Below are 27,134 nucleotides of genomic sequence, written 5' to 3' on the forward strand. Positions count from 1 at the left end.
AGTGTTTATTGTCCATGTACACGTCCCGCTGCTGAAATATAGGTCGAGCTTACCATGGTATCAGTTACACAAATATATATATAACCTATATAGCAGTGGGGTAGGAGAGCTTGTCACATCTTCCTGTCATGTGACAGGCATGGGTTCAATACAGGAGTACAATACGTAAACCCATATTGTTCCCCGTTTTCAGGCTACTAGAACTGATCTAAAGACCGTGTAAAATAACTCACTTCATGTTGAGATGCACATATGCGATCAGGTATATGCATAAACGATCAAGGTGTATGAAATATTATGAATAATACACACGACTTTACTTGAGGCATTTACATTCATCGGTGTTCCTCCGCGTAATGTGAAGCTTGATGACATTATAGCTGAATAACTATATTATCATTACTAATGTCCTTTTTCTTACCCTCCGACTACTGGCATCTGACTCTTTCTTGTTGTGTCTACTTCGAGGGAGAGGTCGCATGACTGGGCTGAAAAATATTAGGCTGTGCAGAAAAGGGTTTCTCTCTCACACGTTTCTCAAAATGGAGGAGGTAGAACCAGGGATACTCTACAACAGCCCCCTTATAGAGTCTCCCTGGTAGAACCTTTATAAACCTGTCCCTCACCACTTTTGTTTCTATATTTCTACTAAGTGTAACAAAACAATCACAATTGGGCACACCCTGAACTCCTCTTTTATACAAACAGGTAACAGGTGCCTGCTTCATGTAAGAACATTGACATATTTCCCCCCTTCGTGCATTAAAACGAATAAAGATTATACGGCTGCCATCATCATCATCATCGTTAGCAGGGTGATGAGATGTCGAAGATCAATATCATTGTCATCAAACATGTATATCATTGCATCACTGAGTACATGTAGATGCGCCATTTCCACGACTCAATTTTGCCTTGGACTGATCTTAAATACTGTCAATGATAGGACAATGTACGGCACTCCCTGAATAATCTAATGTGGGTGTTTTTATCACTTATGTTTCTAGAGGCTCCAAGTGATACATCCGACACGGCCCAATGATCTCGGGACATGTTGCTATTTATAGACACGGATATCTCGTCAACAGTAATGCAATCAAACAAGCCAAACACTTGCATTCATTGAATACATTTGCAGAAAACAGAATGATAAGAGAATCGCGTCTGAAATCCATGTTATAGAACTACAAGAGAAACATTTCAATAATGACATGGTTTCTGTGACAACTGGTGGTTCCAGGCCGACACATGTTGTTGTATTGTACATAATTACGTTTACACACTCAAGGACACATTGATACCTGCCTACAGGTGTGTATGAAAGATATTTAACAGATACATGCCAGCAACATCGACAACAATGTACGTTTATTCCAAAGTGAGACGCGTTTTTATTTACGAATAGGACCTGATCGTCACGAATGTAGGTATCCCGCCTGTTTAAGCATGCCGATCGATATCCGTTCTTCCATCTACCTGTACAATAAACTCACCTGTAACAGTTGTCGTTGTGATAAGCAGAAATAACGCCAGGTTCACATACCCCTTCATCATATAAACAATGATAGTGACTGATGGTACAGCCGATAAGGAGGAATGTTAGGTTGAATACAGCAGTCTCTTTCAATTGCCGTGACGACCTCGGTCAGTGCATACGAACTGAGGACGGTATATCGTATTTCCTCTACGGTACGACAACACACACTCAGCAAACACGGCCCCGTTCTGCTCTGGTTGCCATTGTCGAGTAAGCTTTTGAAGTCGAACAACTAAACCTGCATACGTTATACTCTGAATAGGGTACAAGATGGGTTTCATTTTAGATTCATAAGCCACGCCAGTAAACCTCTCCCTCGCGCGCTGGAGTCTGCTTTAAACAGCTATTACCAATGATTATGGAAACATTTTTATTTTTTATTCCTATGAAGAAATAGAGACCTGGGTGCCGTTGTACAAAGCGACCTTAGCACTACAGTGACCGTACTCCCATACCTTAACATAGACTTAAGGTAGTCTTAGAGCTAAGGTTGTTTTGTACAACGGTACCCTGTTCTCTAATATACACTCTGTGGGAGTATATCTGATAGCATACGGTAACCGCAACACAAATCGATAGGTACAGCTCTCATATACCTCACGTTCAACTGTCACGTTGTACTATTGAGTATTTTATGTGTTTCGTAGGGTTTCAGTGAAACACATATCAATAATGTATCAAACTTGCGTCACTGAGAATTGACACAATACGTGTGGACATCACCACATTAAGCAGCGGACCGACTGGGATAACAACTGATGGAAGCCACTGGTACTGACTGAGTATGGTTTTAGACCGCTTAAAGCAATATTCCAGCAATATCACCACGGAGGACACCTGAAACAGGCTTCACACATTGTAACCATGTGGGGAATCGAACCCAGGTCTTCCGCGAGCGAACGCTTTAACCACCGCCCCAAGCCACTGTTAACAGCGGTTTACCACTTTGGTGAGGAGGGAAAGTACTGTCACAAGGAGTGTGATTATTTGAACTCACAACCAGGGTATCCTTGAAAGGCTTAGGAATACAATGCATCTCAATACAAAATATCAAACTGAACTTCATAATAATTTCATAACATCTTTTATTAAAACTTTCCCTGACACTCTCTGCAAATCATAGTTATTTTTCATCATTCACCTATAACAAGAATGTCAGAGCACATTAAGACTTCACCAGTCCAAACCTCAGCAACATGTTTCATAAATAACAAACAAAAGATCAATCTGTATGCATGTATTTTAAACCTTGTACAAGGCCAGCCATTTAGTTTCACAGAAACCATCACAAACAGGTAGGAATATTCCATTGTACACAAGACACTGTAGTTGGTAATTGAACCCGCTGAACACAGAGGTTTCACCTTCATGCTAGGATGCACCATTGTGCATGTGAAAACACACCAAATATGTTCATGCATGTTCTTCATCAGGGCTAGAAAAAATAACACAGCCTTGATTTGACATACATATATTTCAAAAGACAACATATCCACTGTTAAATGTTTTTCTCCACACTAACCCCAAGATATTCAGAGACATATGAAAACATACTTTTCAAAACATGCCTTGATCACAAAACCAGACATCAATTTCCATACAGCAATAAATACTTTGTCAAAGGTGAGTTGTTAACATATTTACAAAACTGATGAATACTGTTACCAGATCCAGGTCCTGGCCATGTATTTGTGGCTGCAGATCATCCTTAGTTTCTACAGACACGAATATCTCATAGTAGCCCTCATGAAAATACATGTGGAGTTTGAATACTCATACATTGCCTAACCTGTAGACTAAGGCTTAGTCTCTGAATATATATAATTTTGATAGTAACAAACAAGCCCATTTAAATTGAAAAGGGGCCCTAGGGAGACCAGAGATTCAGAACCTGGAGAAATCTAGACTTGCTTTGTTTAGGGCTTTAGCACTACAGGGAAGGCTAGGCTGTAGGGAAAATAATGTGGTTCAGGGACTGTGAGACAGACTACCTAACCTGTTACAAAACCTGCCTGTGTCTAGTCACTTTCATCTTAATTATAGTTTCAGTGAGGGAGTGGGTGAGAGTTTAGTTTTACCCCGCACTCAGCAATATTCCAGCTATATGGCGATAGTTTCAATGACAATTTTTACCGGTCTGTTCTTGTCCTCTTCCTTTTGCATCTACAATGACCTAGCTTGAAGTAAAAGAATAGCTTAATTTCTTCAAACATTAAACAACTTAACAGTGGGTGCGAATTATATACAAGAACATATGGCAACAACCACAGGGTTACACAAACAGTGATCAGGTATTATCATTGTTTATATTTAAAATGTGATATCATTTTAACGTATTTCCTTTCTGTTGATAAAATAGATATGTAAAATAAACAAAATTCTTATGGCCTAAACACCCACCTAATGTAAAGCCCTTTTAGTTCTCAGAGAACTTGTCATGTTCCCTGGTGACACTTGAAAACAACATACAGAGTCATGCCCTCGGCTGAATGCAAACTCGAGTGATTATTTCAAGTCCAATCTCATAATAATCTCCAAAATCAAGGCATCACTTCACCACATGGTAAAAATGTACACAGATGATTGTATGACAATTTGACTGATATTGAAGTGTTGGATACCAAATGATCCAGTCAGATGCAGGCCTCTGCCTCAGTTGTACAATACTGGTGGTATTGCATGAGGCAACACGTTTTTATGTTTTTATTTATGGAAATGAAACCACAGCCAGATAGAACATTAATTATTTATTTTAAAAACGTTTTCTACGGCTGATTTGAAAATAGAAAATACCACAACAAAAAATTCAAACAAAAAGGTAATGCTTCACTTTTTAATTGTAAAAGGTCAAACTCATTTTATATTGTCTCTGGTCACAGCAAACCTCTTAAAATGAGAAGAAGCCATCCAAAAAATATGTACATACTTGATTCTGTAAATATGGAAACTTTCATCCCTTTACACACCATCGGCACTTAACCTGTGGTCCATCACACATGCTGATTTCCTATGACTCTCTTGCCCTACCTCAACATGTACAACAGTCATTCCTCTTGAGCACTAATTTTCCACGTCAAAAATACCTAATTAAGAAAACACTAAAAAATGAAAAAACAAACACTAAATCTGTATATCTTTATAATTTATTTGCCTGCACTGACAGCATGGAAAGGGAGGTCACTGCAATCATGTGTGGGAGTAACAGTGGAGCTGGAGTGAGTCAAGGTGTGCAACTAAGCCCTGGGGTATTTCAGCTACTGCGTTGTGTTAATAGCATGTACTGGAGAAGTATCTTCCCTAGGTGATACAGGTCAATTCCATTTTGGAATTGTCTTTTTTGTTACTTGGTTCATGGAACTGCTGACCCTCAACTCATGAATTTGGAGAAAAAATACTTCCATTTCAAAGCCATCTCTTTAAAAGCTGAGGCTGGGATTGTAAATGAAAACAAATAGAAGGGTTTCTCTTCTTGACTGACACTGTTGCACACTCAATGCCCAGTTGCTGTTTGTCCAATACAATTTATAGTACAATACAATAGTAAATTGGCTGAATGATATTCATGTTGCATTATATAACGTCACAAGAACAAACCAGGCAAATAGAATACATTTCATTCTCATTCCACTCCTCTATATTCTTACAAAAAAAGAAACACAAATGATTGAAATCAATGAACCAAGCAACGAAAAAACTGAAGGCCTCGCTATGCCTCTATTTTTCAAAATTCTTCCTGTATATCAAAGAGGCAAAATTCATATTTTCAAGCATTCTCAAGTTTTCTCAAGTAAGTTAGATATCTTGATTTATGACACCACTGAATTTCTGTGACTGTTGAGCTGGACCATAAACATACTGTAACCATCGTTTTTAGAATGCAAACAACAAAGTCATAGAAAACCAATATGATTTCAATTTTTCATCTTGAACATGCTCTAGAACAAATTACATTCCCATAAAACTGGAATCAGTTCCCATCCTGACACTAGTAAATTGACATAGCATGAAGTAATCAGCAATCATAAATTCAAACCACCTCAGCTCCAGAAAATCAGAGAATAAATATAAAACAGTATGCAAAACACTACAATCTGTGCAATACAATCATTGATCAGAAAAAGATGAAAGTATATTTTATGCAACAAAATAAAGAGTAGAGAATCTGACTCACAATATTATAAACAACATAATAATCATAGCACTTGTCATGTCACAGAGTAGGTCAAATACTGCATGTCTATTTCATTATCAGAAGTACGATCAAATTAGGAGACAAAATTTATAATTTGATAATATTTTTATTATCAACCACATCTGCTTGTTGTTATGTTTGACATTGACACGCTCGGGAAGATAATTTCATTTTGTTACTGAAATAAATACAATTTCATAATCAGCACAATCTCAATCTTAGCACCACATCATAACAAAACACAGACTATGTGGAAACAGCTTCCCAATCCAACATTAATAAATACAGACATTGTTCAGGATGCCTGCTCAAAACGGTCATAATTCTGACAAATTTATGCATGTCTCACCTTGTGTAAATTCCCTTACCAAAAGGCTAATCTAAACTCTGATACTATGCTAATAGGAATGTAGAATCTGGTCTGGGTTTTGCCTGGGAATGAGTTTGATCTGCATGGGGCTGAGAAATGTGAGCACCAGTTGTTTCAAAATACCAACTAGCTACTCTCACCACTAGCTACAGATGTCACTGATGGTCATACTGTGGGTTTTCAGATGTATTGAAACTCTGAACAAGGTCAAAGAGAATACAAAACCAAAGTCAATACTTCACAGGTTTGTGTACACGACCTTCCACCGCCACTGATATACACATACAGCCATAATGCAGTGTAATCACGGTGGTACTAGCATCCCTGTCTGGAGTCACGTAACAAAATGAAGATATGTTTTCAGGACCAAACATTTGATATATATATATAAGGTGGTGGGAGGAGGAGCGGGTAACTTATCCAAAAGATAAAATTGTTGGAAGGTGATTTTTTGCCAAAATATATCTACAAATTCACTGATGTGTTTCCATCGACATTTAATTCAGGCATCAGGCATTGCCAATGGTATCTTAATGGATATTGTTTACAGCAGTTATACATAAATCTCAGTGAACAATCATGTTTCGACCTAATTATTTGTCACTTCTCATTCTAAGTGATCAAACGTGTCAGTCATGGTGTCCAGTTCGGTATTAGTATCTCATATCCGTGGTGTACTGACAAACCCAACAGTGTAAAAGCATGTGTAAATGCCAGTTTAAAATCAGGTGTCCTTCAAGATGTCCAGCTTGGTATTAGTATCCAATTTCTGCAAGGTACTGACAAACTGAACATTGTCAAGAATGTGTCAATACCAGTTTATAATCAGTAGTCCATCAAAGTGTATAGCCAGGTATCGATATCCATAAGGTATTGATGTACCAATATAATGACATAAAATCAGGTGTCCACCAATGTGTCATGTCTGGTATTTCTACCAGTTTCCCTTCAGGTGTCCAGTTAGGTGTCAATACCAGTTTCAAATCAGGTGTCAATCAAGGTGTCCAGTCTGGTGTCAACACCAGTTTTCCTTCAGGTGTCCATTCTTATAACACTGCATTTTTCCAATCAGGAGTCAAATGAATTGATATGATCTGTGATTACACCAGGTGTCCAGCCTGGTGTCCAGACTTCCCACAAGGAGATCTGTCAGGAACATACGCCATCTGACAGTACTGTGAATCCAGGTGCATCTGCTGCCAGTCTAAGTGAGGGTTGTACTATCTGGTCAGCTTCTTGATCATCTTCATTGTCTTCTGCATCATTGGCGCCACTCTCCTCATCGCTGAAACAACAACAACTTAGTCATATTCCTGGCGGCTAATTACCAGTTAAATACCCAACTCTACGGGGATTTACATGGAGTCCTGTACTTGAGAGTCCCTGGGACCCATACTCTTAATTTCAAGGGTCCTAGACAACAAAATTGGGGTCCCAGACACTTAGGTATTATTATTAATACTGTTATTGTATTGTGTATCATGATCATCACATTGTTACAGTAATTAAATTGTAAATAATACCATAACCAAGCTAGTAGCAAACTCAGTGATAACTTATTTTCACTTGACTGGAATTTTTACAAAAGGTATTTGGACTTTTTTCTGCGTCCCTATGGACACGCTAATAAATTTTGTAGCATCCATTGTCAATTTTTATGCGTATAGGACGCAGGAATTCGAGTCTTGTAAATCCCTGACCTCTATGTCCACCCACAGAGTATAAATAAGTCCTTGGGATTTTTCAAACAGCACACTTGGGATTACATTTAAGTGAATATTGTCAGGATTTTTCCTAAAAATTTCGAGGCCACTCAAAGATTATGGGTGAGGTGAGGTGAGGTGAGGTGAGGTGAGGTGAGGGATCATAAAGGGTAAAACTGTAATGCAGCATTATAAACTGTTCTTATCCTATTGAATCCTTCAAACGAACACTCTAAGGACTCACGTTTTGGAGGGGGGATGGGCCGAGTAGCCGCAGGAGTTTTAGAGCGGGACCAGCACATATCAACGTTGCCCTTGTTTGGAGCCTTGGAGATGGTGGCAGTCCCATACTTCTGCTGCATGCGCTTGACCTCCCGGGGCGGCTTCGCCACCACGCTGTCCACATATGCCAGCTTCACCTTCTTGGCTGGAACATACCACATGGTATAGTCTTGTAGAAGTAGTTGATCACTGATTAGTGACCACAAGCTATCCACTGGTTATTGCCTTCATTTGTATAATGTACAGAGTGAAAACAAACAGAGCCAACACAGAGGGTTCTCCTGGCTTTCTTGTAAAATGGAACACAATCCCTTAGCAACGTGTGCAACGTGTAACGCTGATGGCTGCAAGGCTGAAGCACACAGCGCATGAGAATTACTGTTATGTATGTGATGTATTCTGATCACTGGTCTGAGTACCCACTGCAAGCTGCAACATGGCTTGTTTCTGTGGTTAATATAGCAACTATACTACAAATTCACCATACAGTAGAATACTTTTATAATAAACACGGATATAACGAACTGATGGCTATAACCAGGGATTTACATGGAGTCTTGTATTTGAGGGTCCCTGGGACTCATACTCTTAATTTTCAGGGGTTCTGGACAACAAAATGGGGGGTCCCAGATACTTAGATATTATTATTAATACTGTTATTGTATTGTGTATCATGATCATCACATTGTTAAAGTAATTGAATTGCAAATATTACCATAACCCAGCTAATAGCAAACTCACTGATAACTTATTGTCACTTGATTGGAATTTTTACAAACAGTATTTGGACTTTTTCTGAGTCCCTGTGGATGCGCCAATACATTTTGTTGCGTCCATTGTCAATTTTTATGCGTATAAGACGCAGGAATTCGCATCCTGTAAATCCCTGTATAACGAACTGTTTTAAAAGTCCTGAATAAACCTTATATTATCATATAAAAAAGTGAATAGCAAACTACGGATATAACGAACTAATTTCAGTGGTCCCTTGGATTTCGTTATAAAGGTATTTTACTGTATTTGTTTGTTGTTTAATGCTATACTCAGCAATATTCCAGTCTGTAAATGATCAAATTCAGACAATCCAGTGATTCTCAATTATGAGCATGAATCTGCACTTGATCTTGGGATACACTGACATGCATCAGTTAGGTCAGCAAGCCTGACCACCTGATCCTGTTAGTCGTCTCTCACAACAAGCACGAGTTGCTGAAGATGTGACAATATGTATTCACCCATGATTGAAGAACATAGCGTATACAAAACTGTCTACTGTCTGGATATAAGGATATATTTTTTTAAATAGCAACTATTTAACACAAGATGTTGATAAATGTATGTGCTTTTATACACATTTATACACCTAATACAAGAGTTGTCTCCCTTGAAATGCCAACCTGTTGTGTCCAGGTTCTTGACAGTTTTCGACATGCGTCCCTTCAGTCTCTCGTACTTGGCTTCCCTTTCATCAAGCAGGCGCTGTAAGCAAAACAACAGGGACTCAGTCACAAGAGAGTCCTCAGAGGGGTAGCTGTGTTAAATGCTGGATATTTGTAATTGTGCTGTTTGCTTCATTAATATTATAGTGCAAGAACGGGATGTATTTTGATTTTGAGCAACACTATATTCTGAAATTCGGAGCTATAATGTTAAAAGGCCCTGTGAAAGGTATTTCACTTAGGGCCTTGAATGTCAGAAAAATATTTATGCTGAAAGTACCCTGAAACCAAACCACATGATACTGACAGGTCTGGGCATATCAGGGATCGGGACCAACAATCAGCTGATCCAAGCATGGTCAAGTGGCCAGTTCTACTCACAGAGATGCAGTGACTTAGATGACCCAGGTATTCGTAACCCTGTTGACAAATAGTTTAAATATGGCCATATACATTTTCCCTTTTCCGAGGGATTTTGACTGTTGACCAAGACAGAATGCTTCAGATGATTAATCATCATTACAAGTCAGATTTTCAAATTGATCATATTTTATAGGACTCAAAAAAAGGCCAAGAATGTTACTCTTTTATAACCTATTGATTGAAATCAAACTTTATGATGATACAAAATCATGTACTATTGACTTTTTTCCTTCCTACTGTCAAAATTGATCATTGCAAAATTTCATGTACCTGCCCCCAAAAGACACCTGCAAAAGTAAACGAATATACAGTGCACCCTTGTTATACTGCCCCTGGTCATAATGCCATCCTGGATATAATGCCATGTTTTTGCCAGAACGGTTTCCTGCCAATATAATACCCTGGTTATTGGAACCCTGGTTTTTGGAACAAAAAGTCATTTTCCCCTGGTTATAATGTCAATTACATTGGTTGCATGTAGTATACTAGTACTTACCTTAATTGGTTAATTGACATGACTCAAATTAATTGATTAAACTCATTAAGGCTGTAAGTAGTCATGTAATCCCAGATAGGATAGCAATACACTTCCTGCCACCTACAACACGTCACTTGCAGTCCCAAGACACTGGGATTATCCAGTCATTCAAGGCTCATTACAGGAGACATCAGCTCGATCACCTTGTTTACTCCTCAGGTCCTCTAACTGGCCTACCTGATTATAATGCCACCCTGGATATAATGCCATATTTTGTCCTGGACCAACAGTGGCACTATAACCAGGGTATACTGTCGGTATGGTGCTGATAAACCAATGACTTTTGTCTGGCATGTGCATCCAGTATCATAGGATCCTGGTGTATCAACATGTAACACTGTGCCACTCCCTCTACAACGCCACTTACCAAGTACATCTCTCGCCAAGTCTCCATCTCCTCCGGCTCCTGCTTCCGGAAGTCTCTCTCACAGTGCCGGTGCCAGAGTTCATCTGTGTCCTCGAGGAAGTGCTGAATCAGACATACCAGTACTTTACCATCAAACATAACAGTAATTCACCATCAAACATAGAAGCAGTTCACCTTAAGACACACAAGTAGTTCTAAGGACAATTCAAGGTGCTAAATATAGGTCTTAAAACTATTAAAATCAAGTGATTGCCACTAATATGGCAATGTTCCCTGCTGCTAAAGAAGAATGAAATATTTATAACACAGTTACTACTTTTTATATTTGGGTCACATACAAGAAATGACTGGTGTCTGCAAAATCACCCAATGTAGGCTGTTGACATAATTGAGGTGAGGTGAGGTGAAATTGGGTTTAACGTCGTGCTTGAGAATATTTCGCTCATATGACGACGTGCATGCGTGTCTATGTGCGGCTGCTTGTACTAGCCCAGACTTAAGTTGGTTTTATAGTGCTAGCCCACTGAGATACCACACCGCAGTGAAGCATGAATACCCCACTCAGACACATTATACTGACTCTGAGCCGACCAGTCCTTGTTGTACCCATTAATGTTGACATAATTGAAGACATTGGGTGCAATGTTATATGAGATATCGCGTTTACATAAGCTTGAAAAGTGATCAAAGTGTCGTGGTGACCTTGAACATAAGGTCAAGGTCACCAAAATCAACTGGTGTCTGCGTAATCCCCCCCAATGTAACCTGTCACCACATTTGAAGACAATGGGTACAATAGTACATGAGATATTGGTCAAAGTGTCGTGGTGACCTTGAAAATAACGTCAAGGTCAACTAGATCGACTGGTGCCTGCATAATCCCCTAATGTAGGCTGTCACTAAATTTGAAGACATTGGGTACAACAGTACATGAGATATCATGTTAACAAGAATCAGGACGTATATACGGACAGACAGACGCTGCTGAATACATGGTCCCCCGTTCCGCATTGCAGCGGGGGGACAATAAATCAAATAACAGACAAAATAAATATACGCAAAATATAAGGAGGAATTATAAATGGGTAGAGACATTTTCGGTCAGAAACGTGCACTTCAATGGTCATATTAGTTTCATAGGCCACTATTACAACCATATCTTTTGTCAAAAGCATCGTATGTTTTAGCAGATCACAAAAAACAAATGGGTGAGTGAATAGTCTTCTCACACTCAGCAATATTTTAACTACAACTCGACATCCAAGAATAACTAAATCTGGGCCTCCATAACCATTTTGGCTGACAACCAGTAACCTATTCTGCCCTAGAATAGCCTCAGAACAAAGGCATGGAACTCACAGGGTTACAATCCTCCAGGTTGTACAGCTGTGTGGCAGTGCATCTCTTCAGGACCGGCATCAAGATGTCAGCAGGGATACCACCCACATAGTCAATAGCTGAAACAACAGAGTAGGTTACAATGGCTGGGGGAGGTGGGGTAGCCTAATAGATAAAGCATCCACTCGTCACGCTGAAGACTTGGTTCGATTCCGCACATGGGTACAAGTGTGAAGCCCATTTCTTTTGTCCCCCGCCATGGTATTGCTGGAATACTGCTAAAAGTTGCATAAAACCATATTCATTCACTACAATGGCTGGACCCATTGTTATATCAGGTAACACCATGTAAGCCTCACCAAATACTTCATATGTAAAGGGGCCGGTGGGGTAGCTTAGTGGTTAAAGCGTTGGCTCGTCACGCCGAAGACCCGGGTTCGAATCCCCACATGGGTACAATGAGTGAAGCCCATTTCTGGTGTCCCCCGCCGTGATATTGCTGGAATATTGCTAAAAGCGGCGTAAAACCAAACTCAGTCAGTCAGTCATATGTAAAGACAGCTGGTCAAGTGGTGTGAATGAATGAGTAAGTGAGCTGAGTTTTACACTTCTTTATGAATTTTGTATATTCCAGCAATATCACAGCAGGGAACACCAGAAATGTGTTCACACGGTATATTCATGTGATGAATCGAACCACACATTGGAGTGACAAGGGAACACTTTACCAACGAAGACAAGGAGATCTATGACATTACTGGATCCAGTCCTGTAAAGGACAGATAACTACTACATGAATAAGTACTGATTCATCATTTACTAAATGTATTTTCATCCAAATAATCCTTGTCTCAAGTGATAACGTCAGGGGTGGAAATAACTTTAAAATTGATAGTGTACTCCGGTACAGTGGCACATGTAAAGTCACTTGCCCTGATAATTTGTCCACTATTCCAACCGTTTTCTTGCTGATTTTCTAAATAAACAACATAATTAACATTGGAAAGTCAACTGAACACCGGTACAGTGTGATATACAAATTTGCTTGCCCAACAGAAAAAAACACTGGACTTATTTCCACCCCTGAACGTGGATATCATAAGCTAGGTATGACACTCTTAATCTTATGGATGACAACTTCTATTACATTATGATGCAACGTTTTGGTATAGATTCTTATACCGTTTTATAGCAAGAGTCGTCAAGCAAGTCACTCTTGAGTCAAAAACTATGCATCATAATATAATAAAGAAGCTGTCAACCATAAAGTACCATATCTTTCTTATTATTCATCAACTTCTAAAATGCCAATCAAACAGATCAATGTGGATATCAACTCCACATGTTAATAGGTACACATCATAAGTTGGACTTGTTAGATATTGCACATTTTGGTCAGAACTGATAGGAAATCTGACTGAGGAAACGTAAAACACCTCTTAAAGTAAAACTATTGCAATGCTATTTAAGTGAACTTGCTTGGCACGCATGATCTGATCAACTTCTGACTTCAACAACCTCAACATTCTCCATTGAATCATTACCATAGCACATGTGACTTTTGATGAAAATATAGTTTCTTAGATATTAATAGCTGCTATTTAACATTTAAATGTTATATCACTTTAATAGCAGCCTTACAAATATCACACAGAGAACCATCCACATTTGACAAACACCCTCCTGACCATACTTACAGTCAATGTTATCTATAAGAACTTGCATACAGATGTCAAAGAGAGGCTTCATTGCTGAAAAGATAAGAAAAAACATCAGTAATGGACACAGAAGATTTATGACATGACGAAGTGGTAAATAAGTGGGCGTGGGACAAGCTACAAGTGTTTAATAGTGTGAGTACCATGGTGCCATGATGCACAGTAAAGGGTCTTTGATCCCTATGATAATAAATATATCTTTTCCTTTCTGCTGGCTGCTATTCTTCAAGATCACTACAATGGATGTTGAAACCACTTGCATTTAGCATAAAAGAATGAGTGTAAGAGCTTGTGAGAATGTGTATCGTTGGTTCAACCTGTGAACTTCAGTGCTTCTTGTGACAATGTATGTCATAGCTTCATAGAGTGATCATCAGATCTTGTGTAACATAACTTCATAGGGTGATCACAAGATCTTGTGGCAATGTGTATCATAGCTTCATAGGGAGATCATCAGATCTTGTGACAATGTATGTCATAGCTTCATAGAGTGATCATCAGATCTTGAGACAATGTGTACCATAGCTTCGTAGAGTGATCATCAAATCTCGTGTACCATAGCTTCATAGAGTGATCATCAGATCTTAAGACAATGTGAACCATAGCTTCCTAGAGTGATCATCAGATCTTGAGACGATGTGTATCATAGCTTCATAGAGTGATCATCAGATCTTGAGACGATGTGTACCATAGCTTCAAAGAGTGATCATCAGATCTTGAGACGATGTGTACCATAGCTTCGTAGAGTGATCATCAGACCTTGTGTATCATGACTTCATAGGATGATCATCAGATCTTGTGTACCATAGCTTCATAGAGTGATCATCAGATCTTGAGACGATGTGTACCATAGCTTCATAGAGTGATCATCAGATCTTGTGTATCATGACTTCATAGATTGATCATCAGATCTTGTGTACCATAGCTTCATAGAGTGATCATCAGATCTTGAGACGATGTGTACCATAGCTTCATAGAGTGATCATCAGACCTTGTGTATCATGACTTCATAGGGTGATCATCAGATCTTGAGACAATGTGTATCATAACTTCATAGAGTGATCATCAGATCTTGTGTATCATGACTTCATAGGTTGATCATCAGATCTTGAGACGATGTGTACCATAGCTTCATAGATTGATCATCAGACCTTGTGTATCATGACTTCATAGGTTGATCATCAGATCTTGAGACAATGTGTACCATAGCTTCATAGAGTGATCATCAGACCTTGTGTATCATGACTTCATAGAGTGATCATCAGATCTTAAGACGATGTGTACCATAGCTTCATAGAGTGATCATCACACCTTGAGACGATGTGTACCATAGCTTCATAGAGTGATCATCAGATCTTGTGTATCATAGCTTCATAGAGTGATCATCAGATCTTGAGACAATATGTATCATAGTTCATAGAGTGATCATCAGATCTTGTGTACCATAGCTTCATAGAGTGATCATCAGATCTTGTGTACCATAGCTTCATAGAGTGATCATCAGATCTTGAGACAATGTGTATCATAGTTCATAGTGTGATCATCAGATCTTGTGTATCATAACTTCATAGGGTGATCACCAGATCTTGTGGCAATGTGTATCATAGCTTCATAGAGTGATCATCAGATCGTGTGACAATGTGTATCATTGGTTTAAAGAGTGATCATCAGATTTTGTGACAATGCTTATCACTGCTTCAAAGAGTGAACACCAAGGCTTGTGACAATGATTATCATAGCTTCATAGAGTTAACTTCAGAGCTTGTGACAATGATTATCATAGCTTCATAGAGTGAACCTCAGAGCTTGTGACAATGCATATCATAGGTTGAAAATTTTATCACAGGATTCAGAGCATGCGAACCACCCGTACATCTGACTATCTGGCAAACCTGTCACATCACACTGTCAAATATTGCCTTACTTGTAGTGGTGTGTTTTCTGCCTGAGTACACCTGTGTGCGGGTATTGGACTTGAAGCCAATCTTTGTTGGGTCATGCACTGTAAACATAAAACACACATATCACTAAATATTGTTTGATAAGCTTTACCTGTTCATACCAAGATGCAATTTAAATGCAAAACTATGAGTATCTCCTGTACAAGTGAGACATTTTGACTTGCTATTTCAAAACAAAGAAAATGTATGGTTGAAGAGATTTTATGGAAAAGGGGGTATTGGAAAATAGAATACAGGGCCTCCTTTCACGAAGTAACCTTTACTAAGGTTAACCTTAACTCCCACTCTTTAACATTGCACTAAGGTTAGCTTAGTGACTTACGATCACCTTAGTGCTTTGTGAAAGGAGGCCATGGTGAGATTAGGTTATCACTGCATTCAAGACTTTTATACTTATATAAAAATATGCACTCTTGTGAGTGTGAGATTGCTGATACTTGTCTAAGATACCAATTTACCATGCAACAGTAAAAATAACCACTCAGAGAATATCGCTGTAACAATGCATCGAACTATCGACGGATTGCAATTGTTGAGTCTCCAATAGTAGAAACGAAAAGCTATTGATGCATCGATAGTATATGTGACTATTCGATAGTTTAGTAATTGACTTCTGTTGATAAATGCTCTGCACAAAAATACAGGAAGTACTGAGATTAGTTCACTGCTATCTCATAAACAAACATGGTGGCAAACACAGCATGGGACTAGGAGTTTGAAGTTGAGAATAACAATAAGTTTATGCTTTAACTGTTTACTTGATCTGGGTTTCAAGTTTGACAGTTTTAAAAGAGACTGAAACTACTTCAACTTGTTTTTATTTCATATAAACTATACCGGTACATTGATTTGGGAAATGACTTCAAATAGAAAAAACTACCGTATATTACCGTAGATAAGCCTAATTTTGAGGGAAAAAAAAGCAGTCTCTAGAAGGGGGTCGTCTTATCTATGAGATATAATTTCTTGAAAGTATTTTTCATGTCGTCAGTGCCCTGTCAGGACGATCTTACAGGTTAGCGGTACAGCAGTGGATGTTTACTTAATGATTACAGCCACTTTCTTATACATGATAAATAAAATACATATACAAGTATACATTTTGTGGTTATTTCAAAATATTTTGCCCTTAGTCATTATTAAGTTTAGTACCTACCTATTTACACTCAATAAATCCACAAACAGGAAGTGATAATCCTGTCCGATTCAGCCATTTGCAAAATACATATTAAAGTATACATTTTGTTGTTATTTCAAATATTTTGCCCTTCGTCATTATTAAGTTTAGGTACCTACCTATTTACACACAAAAATCCACAAAACAAGAAGTTATAATCCTGTCCGGTCCCCATTTGCAAAATGACATGTGCCAATCGCGATCAGCCGATCGCTTGATTGCATTCACTTTCTTATAAATGAGCAATAAAATACATATTAAAGTATACAGATTTCGTTCTTTCAAAATATTTGGTCCTTAGTCATTAGATTTTGTAACTACCTATTTACACACAATAAAGCACAAAAACAAGAAGTTATAATCCTGTTCTGACATGTCCCAGTGCGATCAGCTGTTTCCTGTGACGTCACATACAGTGAAGAGGGTGATTGCTTCCTGTTGTTTTGTCATGCCACACAAGCGATACACAAGTACTGATAATAATGGGCCCGATTGCTATTGTTGTGTTGTTTGCACAAACACTTTCAAAGAATGGGAGATTGTCGGAGTAGGGGCTTAATTCCTTTGTTTACCACAAAACAAACATACAGTAATAAGCGTGTGAAACCTCTTGAATAAATGATGTATGTTCAGTGTGTATTATAGTTTATACAGTATGAATGGATTAACGTATTGTTGCGGCTGTAATGTTTGATGAATAAATGATGTATGTTCAGTGTGTTTTATAGTTTATACAGTATGAATGGATTAACGTATTGTTGTGGCGGCAATGTTTGATGTTCTGGAGAAGTTGTATCAAGGAAATTGGTAAAGTAGGTATTGGTATGTAGGTATAAAAGTGTGCATAACTTCTGAAAATGACAGTGACACCGAGTTCGAGGGATTCACAGCCGATCTATATATAAATTACTGTGAATGTTTAATGAATGTACTTATTGTGTAATATAGTGTTTACAAATTAATTTCATCACTGTATTCATTCTGTATTATTGTCGACTTATTGTGTAATATAGTGTTTTGAATGAAAAATGACTTCAGTTTTATTTACATCGTGGGTACGTTTTCTCATGGGTTCATATTTTGCAATAGTATTGCAATAGTTGGTCGCATAATAGTATGTTGCAATAGACTATCGCTATCGCAATAGTTGCTTCCCCCTCAATAGTGACCCATAGAGAAAATACACCGAGTCAGAGCCCGGTCCATTTTTCATCCCCTTAATCATGTCAATGCTGACCACCATGCAGGGCAACAACAAGTACCACGTTTTAACATCTTTTGGTATGATGTAGTCTGTCTCACAGTCCCTGAACCACATAATTTTCCCTACAACCTAGCCTCTCTGCAATGCTAAAGCCCTAAATAAAGCAAGTCTAGATTTCCTCAGAATCTGACTCTCTCGTCTCCCTAGGGCTCCTTTTCAATTTAAATGGGCTTGTTTGTTACTATCAAAATTATATATATTCAGAGACTAATCATTAGTCTAGGTTTGATGCTGCCTAGTGATCGAACCATGACCTTCTGTTCTCTGGACAAACAGTCTATCCACTAGTGTTGGGCCGATAAACTGAAATAATCAAGACTAGTCAGCGATGACCATACCACCAAGCAATCGATCATGTTTTCTCATAATCGAATACAAACAATTTTGGAACACTTGTTTGCATTAACAATATTTTTTCACAAGGTTGGTTTTGTCTGTTACATTTCATGGGCACTACAGGCTCGTTCCAGGTCATAATTGAATTTATCTTAAATATTCCAGGAAATTTATGTTCCTAACATACTAGACATCCTTTAAAAATGTGAAATTTGAAAAAAATGAAAGAATTACATGTCTTTTTTTATTTTTTGTGGAATAACAAACATAAACGGTTGTAATGAACCAATCATCAATTAATAGAAGCAAAACAATTCTACTATCCACTACAGCATGGAGATGGTCATGAAACAGAATGGAGTTATCACAAGGATGAAAGCAGGACACATTCTACAGATGAGATATAGGCATGTTCGACAGTCCCTTACCTTGCTTCTTATCCACCTCGTTGAACCTCCAAGGCCTGTAATGGGCATGAGTCTCGGGGAGGTAGCCCAGAATATCCTGCTCTGTGATCTTCACCTGAACACAACCACGTAAATCACATCCAGATCCTCATCATGTTCATGTTATCATACTGACATTTTCCCATTACATTTTCCAAAACACTGATCATATATGCTAAAGGCAACAGTTGTTTACATTTGTCAATATCCTGAACAGACTGCTCCACACAAATTATAACAAATAGGGCTGGGACGATTCACCGATGCACCGATACATCGCGATACATATAAGTTTGATACAGCTATCGTATTGTTGACTGGTGTATCGATACAAAACAATACACAACTTTTTTTCAAAACAGTATTATCTTAAACATGTTAAAGTACTTATTTAGAGAAAAATATGCAAGTTTTAAAAGTTTACAACCCACATTAAACTAGCTGTCTGTTCGGTAATATTCGACCACTACCAGACATTCAATTTAAATCTTAATACTGTGTCATTCTTTCAAGGTGTATGTATCGTGATGCATATCGTATCGCACGTAAAATATCGCGATACATATCGTATCGTGACAAAGTGTATCGTCCTAGCCCTAATAACAAATCAGTCAGATTTGAAAACTCAACACTTATGAAAGTACAGGATTCAAAAACAGACATCAAAGGATGTAATTTCTAATTCTATATATGAAAACAGAGGAAGCCTCAAATTGATGACCCAAGGACTAAAACCCTTTAGTTTAAATCAATATAGGATCCAGACCATGTGCAAAACATGTTTTGCCATTTTCCTTTTTTTTTAATTACAGATATTTTTTTTTTTGGCTATTTATGTACATGGGCAGCTAATTCCTTGTCAATACCAGAAAACTGACCACTGATAAACATGGTAAACATTGCATTGTTGCTTGTGTCTCACTCATCAATATTACAGCTGTATTATGGCAACATGTTAATATTAGAGTCAAGGCAAGATAAAACAGCAAGACTCACATCTCAAGCTGTCAAGGTATAATGACACACAAACAACCAAATCATAGAGCATGACCACACTGTCCTCAATACCATCAACTCTTGTCACAAGCATGTGGGGTGGTGGGGTAGCCTAGTGGTTAAAGCATTCACTCATCGTGCCGAAGACCCGGGTTCAATTCCCCACATGGGTACAATGTGTGAAGCCCATTTCTGGTGTCCCCCGCCGTGATATTGCTGGAATATTGCTAAAAGCGGCGTAAAACCATACGATAAAGGTCGAGAAAATCATTGGATCAACCTCACTTGAAGTCAATAATTGAATAAAAGGTATGATACTTTATGGTTGACAGCTTCTTTATTATATTATGATGCATAGTTTTTTACTCAAGAGTGAATTGTTTGACGACTCTTGCTATACAACGGTATAAGAATCTATACCAAAACATTTCATCATAATGTAATAGAAGTTGTCATCCATAAGATTAAGAGTGTCATACCTTTCTTATGATATCCATGTTATCACTTGAGACAAGGTTTATTTGGATGAAAATATCTTTAGTAAATGATGAATCAGTACTTCTTCGTGTAGTAGTTATCTGTCCTTTACAGGACTGGATCCATTAATGTCATAGATCACTTTGTCTTTGGGCGGAAAGGTAGCCTAGTGGTTAAAGTGTTCCCTTGTCACACCAATGTTTGGTTCGATTCATCACATGAATACACCGTGTGAACACATTTCTGGTGTTCCCTGCCGTGATATAGTGCTGGAATATTGCTAAAAGCGGCATAAAACCATACTCACTCACTCACTCACCCACAAGCACATGGTACTGGATCCATATAAGTTCATTATCCTAGGCAAGCTTTTGTGCCACTCACCTGCTCCCAATAAAAAGCAATACTTACATTCTTCGGTGCTGGGGGAACCCCAAAGCCTGATGTTCCTGCTTCAGGTTGCAGGACTGGACTCTCCTCCCTCGCTGGTTTCACCTCTGTCTTTTTCTTCACTTTAAATTTGTCGTAATTCATTTTTCTTTCCACAGGTGCTGCCATAGTTTTGGGTTTCTTTGGTGCCAATGAAGTATCACAGTTCAAAAATCATCAAATGACATACTGTCATCATCTAAATTCACATGTTTCCGTTTTTCTACCTTCTTCTTCTTGTCACTACTTTCCCTCCCACTATCCTTCCCACTATTCTGAACAGCACCACTACTCCCTGAATGAGTATCCCTGCTGCTACTCTTGGGATGATTGTCACTAGCACTGCTCTTTGAGGGTCGATCTTTGGACCTCTGTGTATCATGCTTAGACTTCTCCTTCAGATCCTTCGCTTCTCTCCTCTCATCCCTATGTTTGTCCTTCTTAGGCACATCGGAAGAATGTTTATCACCCCTATGGTCTGACTTCACATGACCATTCCCTGAGTTTGAATACTTTTCATGTTTACCAGGCACAGCATTAGAATGAGAATTAGTTTTGGAAGAGTGAGATGGCTTAGGAGAATGAGTTCTCTCTGGTTTAGGCAATGAAGGTTTGGAAAATGCACCGGTAGGATCCACTGGTTTAGGCTTTGGTTTAGTTGAAACTGTTTTAACTTTTTCAGTATTGTCAACACTAAATAAATCAAAAACTGACTCGCCATGACCTGATACAGGTTTGGCTTTCTTTTTAGGCACCATCTTCTCATCTTTATCTGGACTAAACAAACTGGCTGAGGAATACATATCATCTTTGGAAGGTTTGGCACTGCCAGATTTAGAATGGGAATGTGAGGAACTAGATTTGGAGTCTTTATCCCTCCTGTGTTTGTCAACATCACTTTTTTGTTCTTTTCTGTGATCTTTTATTTCCTGTTTCTTTGATCTATCATCACTAGTCTTCTCCCCTCTGTGTCTTTCTTGTGGCTTAGGAGACTCCAGTCTGTTTGAACTGGAGTGACTTTTCTCCTTACTGGAATGTTTAGTTCTATCTGATGAGGCACCTTCTCTGTACTTCTCCTTCTTGAGTTCCTCCTTCATTCTGTGCCTGTCTTCCTTAGAAGGCAACAGTTCAGTGCGGTCTCTATGTTTGTGTTTGACATCCATCTTCGGGGAATATTGTGGACTTTCTCTATGTTTGTGTTTGATATCGGTCTTTGAGGAATATTGTGGACTTTCTCTATGTTTATGTTTGATATCCGGCTTTGGGGAGGACTGTGCACTTTCTCTATGTTTGTGTTTGATATCCATCTTTTGGGAAGAGTGTGGACTTTCTCTATGTTTGTGATCCCTCTTTGGGGAGGACTGTGGACTTTCCCTATATTTCTGCTTCTTTGACTCTTGGTATGATGCATGACTCCCCCTGTCTGAACTATCTTGATAACCATGTCTCTTTTTATCTGAACTATCTTGATAACCATGTCTCTTTCTATCTGCACTATCTTGATAACCATGACTCTTTCTATCTGAACTATCTGGATAACCATGTCTCTTTTTATCTGAACTATCTTGATAACCATGTCTCTTTCTATCTGAACTATCCTGATAACCATGTCCCCTTCTATCTGGACTCTCTTGATGCCCTTCACTGCCACTATCAGAGCTGCCCCGATAACGGTGTCTCCCTCTATCAGGACTATGACCATGCTTTTTTCTGTCCGGGCTCTCCTGGTAACCATGCCTCCCTCTCTCTGGAGAACTTTCGTCTGACCTCACATCCTCATCATCCTCCTCACTGTCTGAGGTATGCTCATCGCTGTCAATAAACATGTTCTTGGGTCGGCGGGGTGGTTCATCGTATTCCTCCTCTTGTGCTTCACTGTCGGACTGTCCCCCCTCTGAGGAATACCTCCTGTCTGATTCGTCCCCTGGAAATAGGAAAACTTCATCAAACTCAAGATATAACAAACCAATATGACTTATCTAGGTGTTCTGTGGGAAGATCTTCAGACATGGGTCGACAGTATGAGTCAGTAACAAGACAAAGTCATTCATATCACAAATAGTAATCTATCTGTTTTATCATACCTTCATGCCAGAGAAGTTTAACCTGCATATAAGTCACAAAATATACATCTTACGCCAACGAAGTTTAATGCTAAATCTTTTTAGTACAACAGACATTATGATGGATAACTGAATCAAATCTGTTCTTCAAATGCTTTCTATACCTTCCAGTGACCAGAATTGGCAACAAGTAATTTTCAGTAGATACAGCCTTCCATTGGATAGCAGTTACACACATATTTAACATTCTCAATTATTTTCATGACATAAAAGCAAAAGATCAATCTTCCCTGGATGTATGTATGGATTGGTATGGATTGTCAGGTTCCCTTAAAACTAGTTTTATACCTCAGCTGCCTCACTCTTAATTAGTCAGTTTAATTCTTAAAAAGGCAGATGCCAATTATATTAAATTAAGCTGACAGATGGACAGGTGAACAGAATGATGGATTGGACAGGTCACTTGGTGTCTAAGTTAACCTACCTGAGACATGCTCTCGTTCTCGTTCAGGAGATGGGGACCGAGATGGTTCAGGAGATGCAGACCGTGAACGTTCAGGAGATTGGGAGGGTGACCGTTCAGGGGAGGGTGATGGTGATGGGGAGGGTGGGGGTGATGGGGAGGGAGGTGGAGAGGGTGACCGCCTAGAGGAACCTTTCTTCTTTGAGGAGCTGGCCTCGGTAGCAACTTGATTCTTCCATCTGGCAACCAATTCTCTAGCTCTGACACCTATTTCAGTGTCTCTCTTGCGAAATCCATTTACTAGCTTGCCCAATCCAGTTTCCTGTAAAGGTGAATTTCTTTCATAAGTAATTTGAGTAAGTAAATTCAAGGCACAAGGACAATGCCTTTAGGAATGAGAGGTTGATAAAAAAAAGACTGCTGGAAGCAAGCTGATGCAGTTTGAGTGAGTATGGTTTTACGCTGCTTTTACTTGAAGTTTAAGCAATATTCCAGCAATATCACTGCAGGGGACACCAGAAATGGGCTTCACACATTTTACCCATGTGGGGAATCGAAACCGGGTTTTCGCCTTGACGAGCCAACGCTTTAACCACTAGGCTACCCCACCGCCCCTGATGCAGTTTGATATGTCTTTGAAGTAAATGATTATAATAACCATATGATTGATTTGCAGTTACCTTAATGCAAGCACATATCTTACAGGCATATGAATGATCAATGGCTAAAATCCATGTGTTCATTACTCATCAGCAAATCAATCATGGAAGCTTTACTCACTGACAACGCTTCCACAACAAGGTGAGGTGAGGTGAAATTGGGTTTAACGTCGTGCTTGAGAATATTTCGCTCATATGACGATGTGCATGCGTGCGTATGTGTATGTGCGGCTGCTTGTATTAGCCCAGACTGAAGCTGGTTTTATAGTGCTAGCTCACTGAGAAACCATGCCGCAGTGAAGCATGAATACCCCACTCAGACACATTATACTGACTCCGAGACGACCAGTCCTTGTTGTACCCATTAATGCCAAGCACCAGGCAGGGACCAACAAGTACCATATTTTAACATCTTTTGGTATGACGCGGTCGGAGAGCGAACCCGGAACCATCCGCTCTCCGGGCGGACGCTCTAACCACTACCCCACGGAGGCGGTCTACCACAACAAATATGTGCCTTCCAAATTATCAGATTGCGAGTCTCCAAACCCTCAGCTTTTACATTCTACCAATCTAGTTCCAGATCACAATGCATGGCATATACCACACAAGTAATACTGTCTACACTTCCTTTGACTGACCTGTAACAGTGATATGGAAACTTGGAGGGCGGACAGTTTGTTGAGGACTAGCAGCACCTAAAATGATAGGAAATGTTTTCAGCTAATGGAATAGAGAAAGATGTTTCACTTGAAAATCTTGGATCCGTAGCAGGATATACAGTATTGTATCCAAATACAAAGCATACAGTGTAATACAATAATGTACCAACCTAGAACTACAATACATATTATATACTGGTATAAAAACATGTCAATATGAACAGAAACTGTTCAACAACAAACTTATTCCCTACAACCTTCAGATTCTCTAGCATATGCAAGATCCCTTTAACAACATATCATTCAGGATTAATAATAACAGTGCATATTTGTAGGGCTGGGACGATTCACCAATGCACCGATACATCACGATACATTTAAGTTTGATACAGCTATCGTATCGTTGACTGGTGTATCGATACAAACCGATACACGACTTTTTTTCAAAACAGTATTATCTTAAACATGTCAAAGTACTTATTGAGAGAAAAGTATGCATGTATGGTAGAGTTACTTGTTTGTTTATTACAATAGTTTTATTGTTATACAAACATACCTTGAAATAAATCATTTTAAATCTTAATACTGTCATACAGTGTCATTCTTTCAAGGTGTATGCATCATGATACGTATCGTATCACAGGTAAAATATCGCAATACGTATCGTATCGTGACACTGACATAGTGTATCGTCCCAGCCCTACACATTTGTAATGCACACACATCCACGCTCTTAAGCATGCTCTTGTTGGCGCTAAAGGGTTGTGATTCACATACAGAAAGAAAATGGTCAACTTATGAAATACCAATATCATGTTGGGATATGAACCATAATGCACATATAGTTTAAGTATATATGTCATAAACCAGCAATGTGTTGCAATATGAATCATATTGCACCTATAGTACCAGTACATGCATAATGTTTACAATCGTCTAAGCACCAACATCCCTTTGTGGAACTGCACCCTGGATTTTAACTTAGTAATCAATGAATTTCCTTATTTTATTTCTTGGAAGATTGTTCAAACTTATATGGTGTTATTTTCATTTCAGATTCCTTATTACATCTACTTGCCTTGATAAATTTGAGACACTGACAACAGAAAGATATGATTTGTGTAAGCATTGAAACAAACGTGTGAATGACTGGTTGGGAGGCAAGGCAGTTAAGGAAATTAAATTTATGATATGAAGTAAATTCAGGCAAATGAGATTAAGATTACACTACTTAAAAATTGAATACTTTTGTCCTAAACACTGGAAAACATAATTAGCCTTGAAAAAGATAGTCTATATCAGTGTACATAGATCTGTACTTACTTAAGTTTCACGATCCTAGCATTGTGATTTAAGTGGCTTACATTTTTATTAGTCTGACAGTAAATCAGGGAGTTTCATTTTTGCTTTCTTTTCGGTCCCACATGTATAGAACCTGAGCACCATCAATTATCAGTTTTCAGCTGCTAATAATTTGCATGTATCATGAACCATACTTCATATTTGAATTTTAGCAATAATTAAATTCACTGTTTAGAATATTTAGATTACCATAAACAAAAACATCACTTAACCGCAGTGTATTTTCTTTTCGATTTCTTGTATGTAGACGTTGAAAATTTCAGTGCATTTATTTTTAATTCATGCTTAGCATAGATATAATCGGTTCATATTTATTGCACCGTGTATGATGGGGACGACCACATATATTTATGCTACCTTATCCCCGTATGGATGTGACTCTAGATACGCTTTATATTTCTTCAGTTTGTGTGAAATCTCTGGATCCGCCATTGCATACGTCTACTAAGGGCAGATAACTCTAATTCACTGGTAACGGTCTCAGAAACTTATACAGTAGCTTCTTTTATCCCCACGTTACCGCTTATGACCTATGAGAAATGCGGATGTTTGATGCATCTTACTAAAATGGACAGTTGTTCTGCCAACAGATTATTTGTAAATATACATTCGCCGTTCATTAAATAATGATATGTTTGGATATATTTTTTAATTTGATGTTAAAAGTATCTGCTGAGTGCTACATAAGGGACCGTTCATAATTTATGGCTGGGGGTGATGATGATTTTAAGGGGTCACCCATTTTGTTCTGAGAAGCTAGGGGGTCAGCAATTTTGTGCACACGTATTAGGGGGTCAGCAATTTTGTACATAAAGATATGTTTAAAATTATGCTTAGAAATTATGGGAAGTGGAGGGGGTCAATGAATTTGTACATGACATGCAGGGCGGGGTCACTAATTTTGTACATACATTTTAGGGGGCATTCACATT

At 38.6% G+C, this 27,134-nt stretch overlaps 2 protein-coding genes across 4 annotated transcripts; both read right to left on the reverse strand.

Moving 5' to 3' along the window:
- Window positions 1–4,664: 4,664 nt before the first annotated feature.
- Window positions 4,665–21,122, reverse strand: LOC124258842 (elongin-A-like). 2 transcript variants are annotated; one of them, XR_006893697.1, is made up of 10 exons: window positions 20,976–21,122; window positions 19,074–19,167; window positions 15,832–15,909; window positions 13,887–13,940; window positions 12,211–12,308; window positions 10,852–10,953; window positions 9,482–9,563; window positions 8,047–8,229; window positions 7,206–7,384; window positions 7,098–7,108 (listed from the first exon to the last, which is right to left on the reverse strand). XR_006893697.1 is itself a non-coding variant. In XM_046692935.1 (9 exons), the coding sequence occupies exons 1-9, from the start codon at window positions 21,120–21,122 to the stop codon at window positions 7,320–7,322; spliced, it is 903 nt and encodes a 300-aa protein (XP_046548891.1). In that variant the 3' UTR covers window positions 4,665–7,319. The 2 variants fall into 2 exon arrangements, 1 of the variants encoding a protein (XP_046548891.1); XM_046692935.1 differs by having other exon boundaries at window positions 4,665–7,384.
- On the reverse strand, window positions 21,098–26,651 carry LOC124258840 (serine/arginine repetitive matrix protein 2-like). Of its 2 annotated transcripts, XM_046692931.1 has the most exons (5): window positions 26,560–26,651; window positions 24,820–24,876; window positions 23,541–23,841; window positions 22,330–22,917; window positions 21,098–22,287 (listed from the first exon to the last, which is right to left on the reverse strand). In XM_046692931.1, exons 1-5 carry the CDS (start codon window positions 26,632–26,634, stop codon window positions 21,161–21,163), a joined length of 2,148 nt encoding a protein of 715 aa, XP_046548887.1. In that variant the 5' UTR covers window positions 26,635–26,651; the 3' UTR covers window positions 21,098–21,160. The 2 variants fall into 2 exon arrangements, with proteins under 2 accessions (XP_046548887.1, XP_046548886.1); XM_046692930.1 differs by having other exon boundaries at window positions 21,098–22,917.
- Between the last annotated feature and the right edge of the window lie 483 nt (window positions 26,652–27,134).

Source organism: Haliotis rubra, unplaced genomic scaffold (assembly GCF_003918875.1).
Source record: "Haliotis rubra isolate DU_JTF1 unplaced genomic scaffold, ASM391887v1 Scf70, whole genome shotgun sequence".
Classification (NCBI taxonomy): domain Eukaryota; kingdom Metazoa; phylum Mollusca; class Gastropoda; order Lepetellida; family Haliotidae; genus Haliotis; species Haliotis rubra.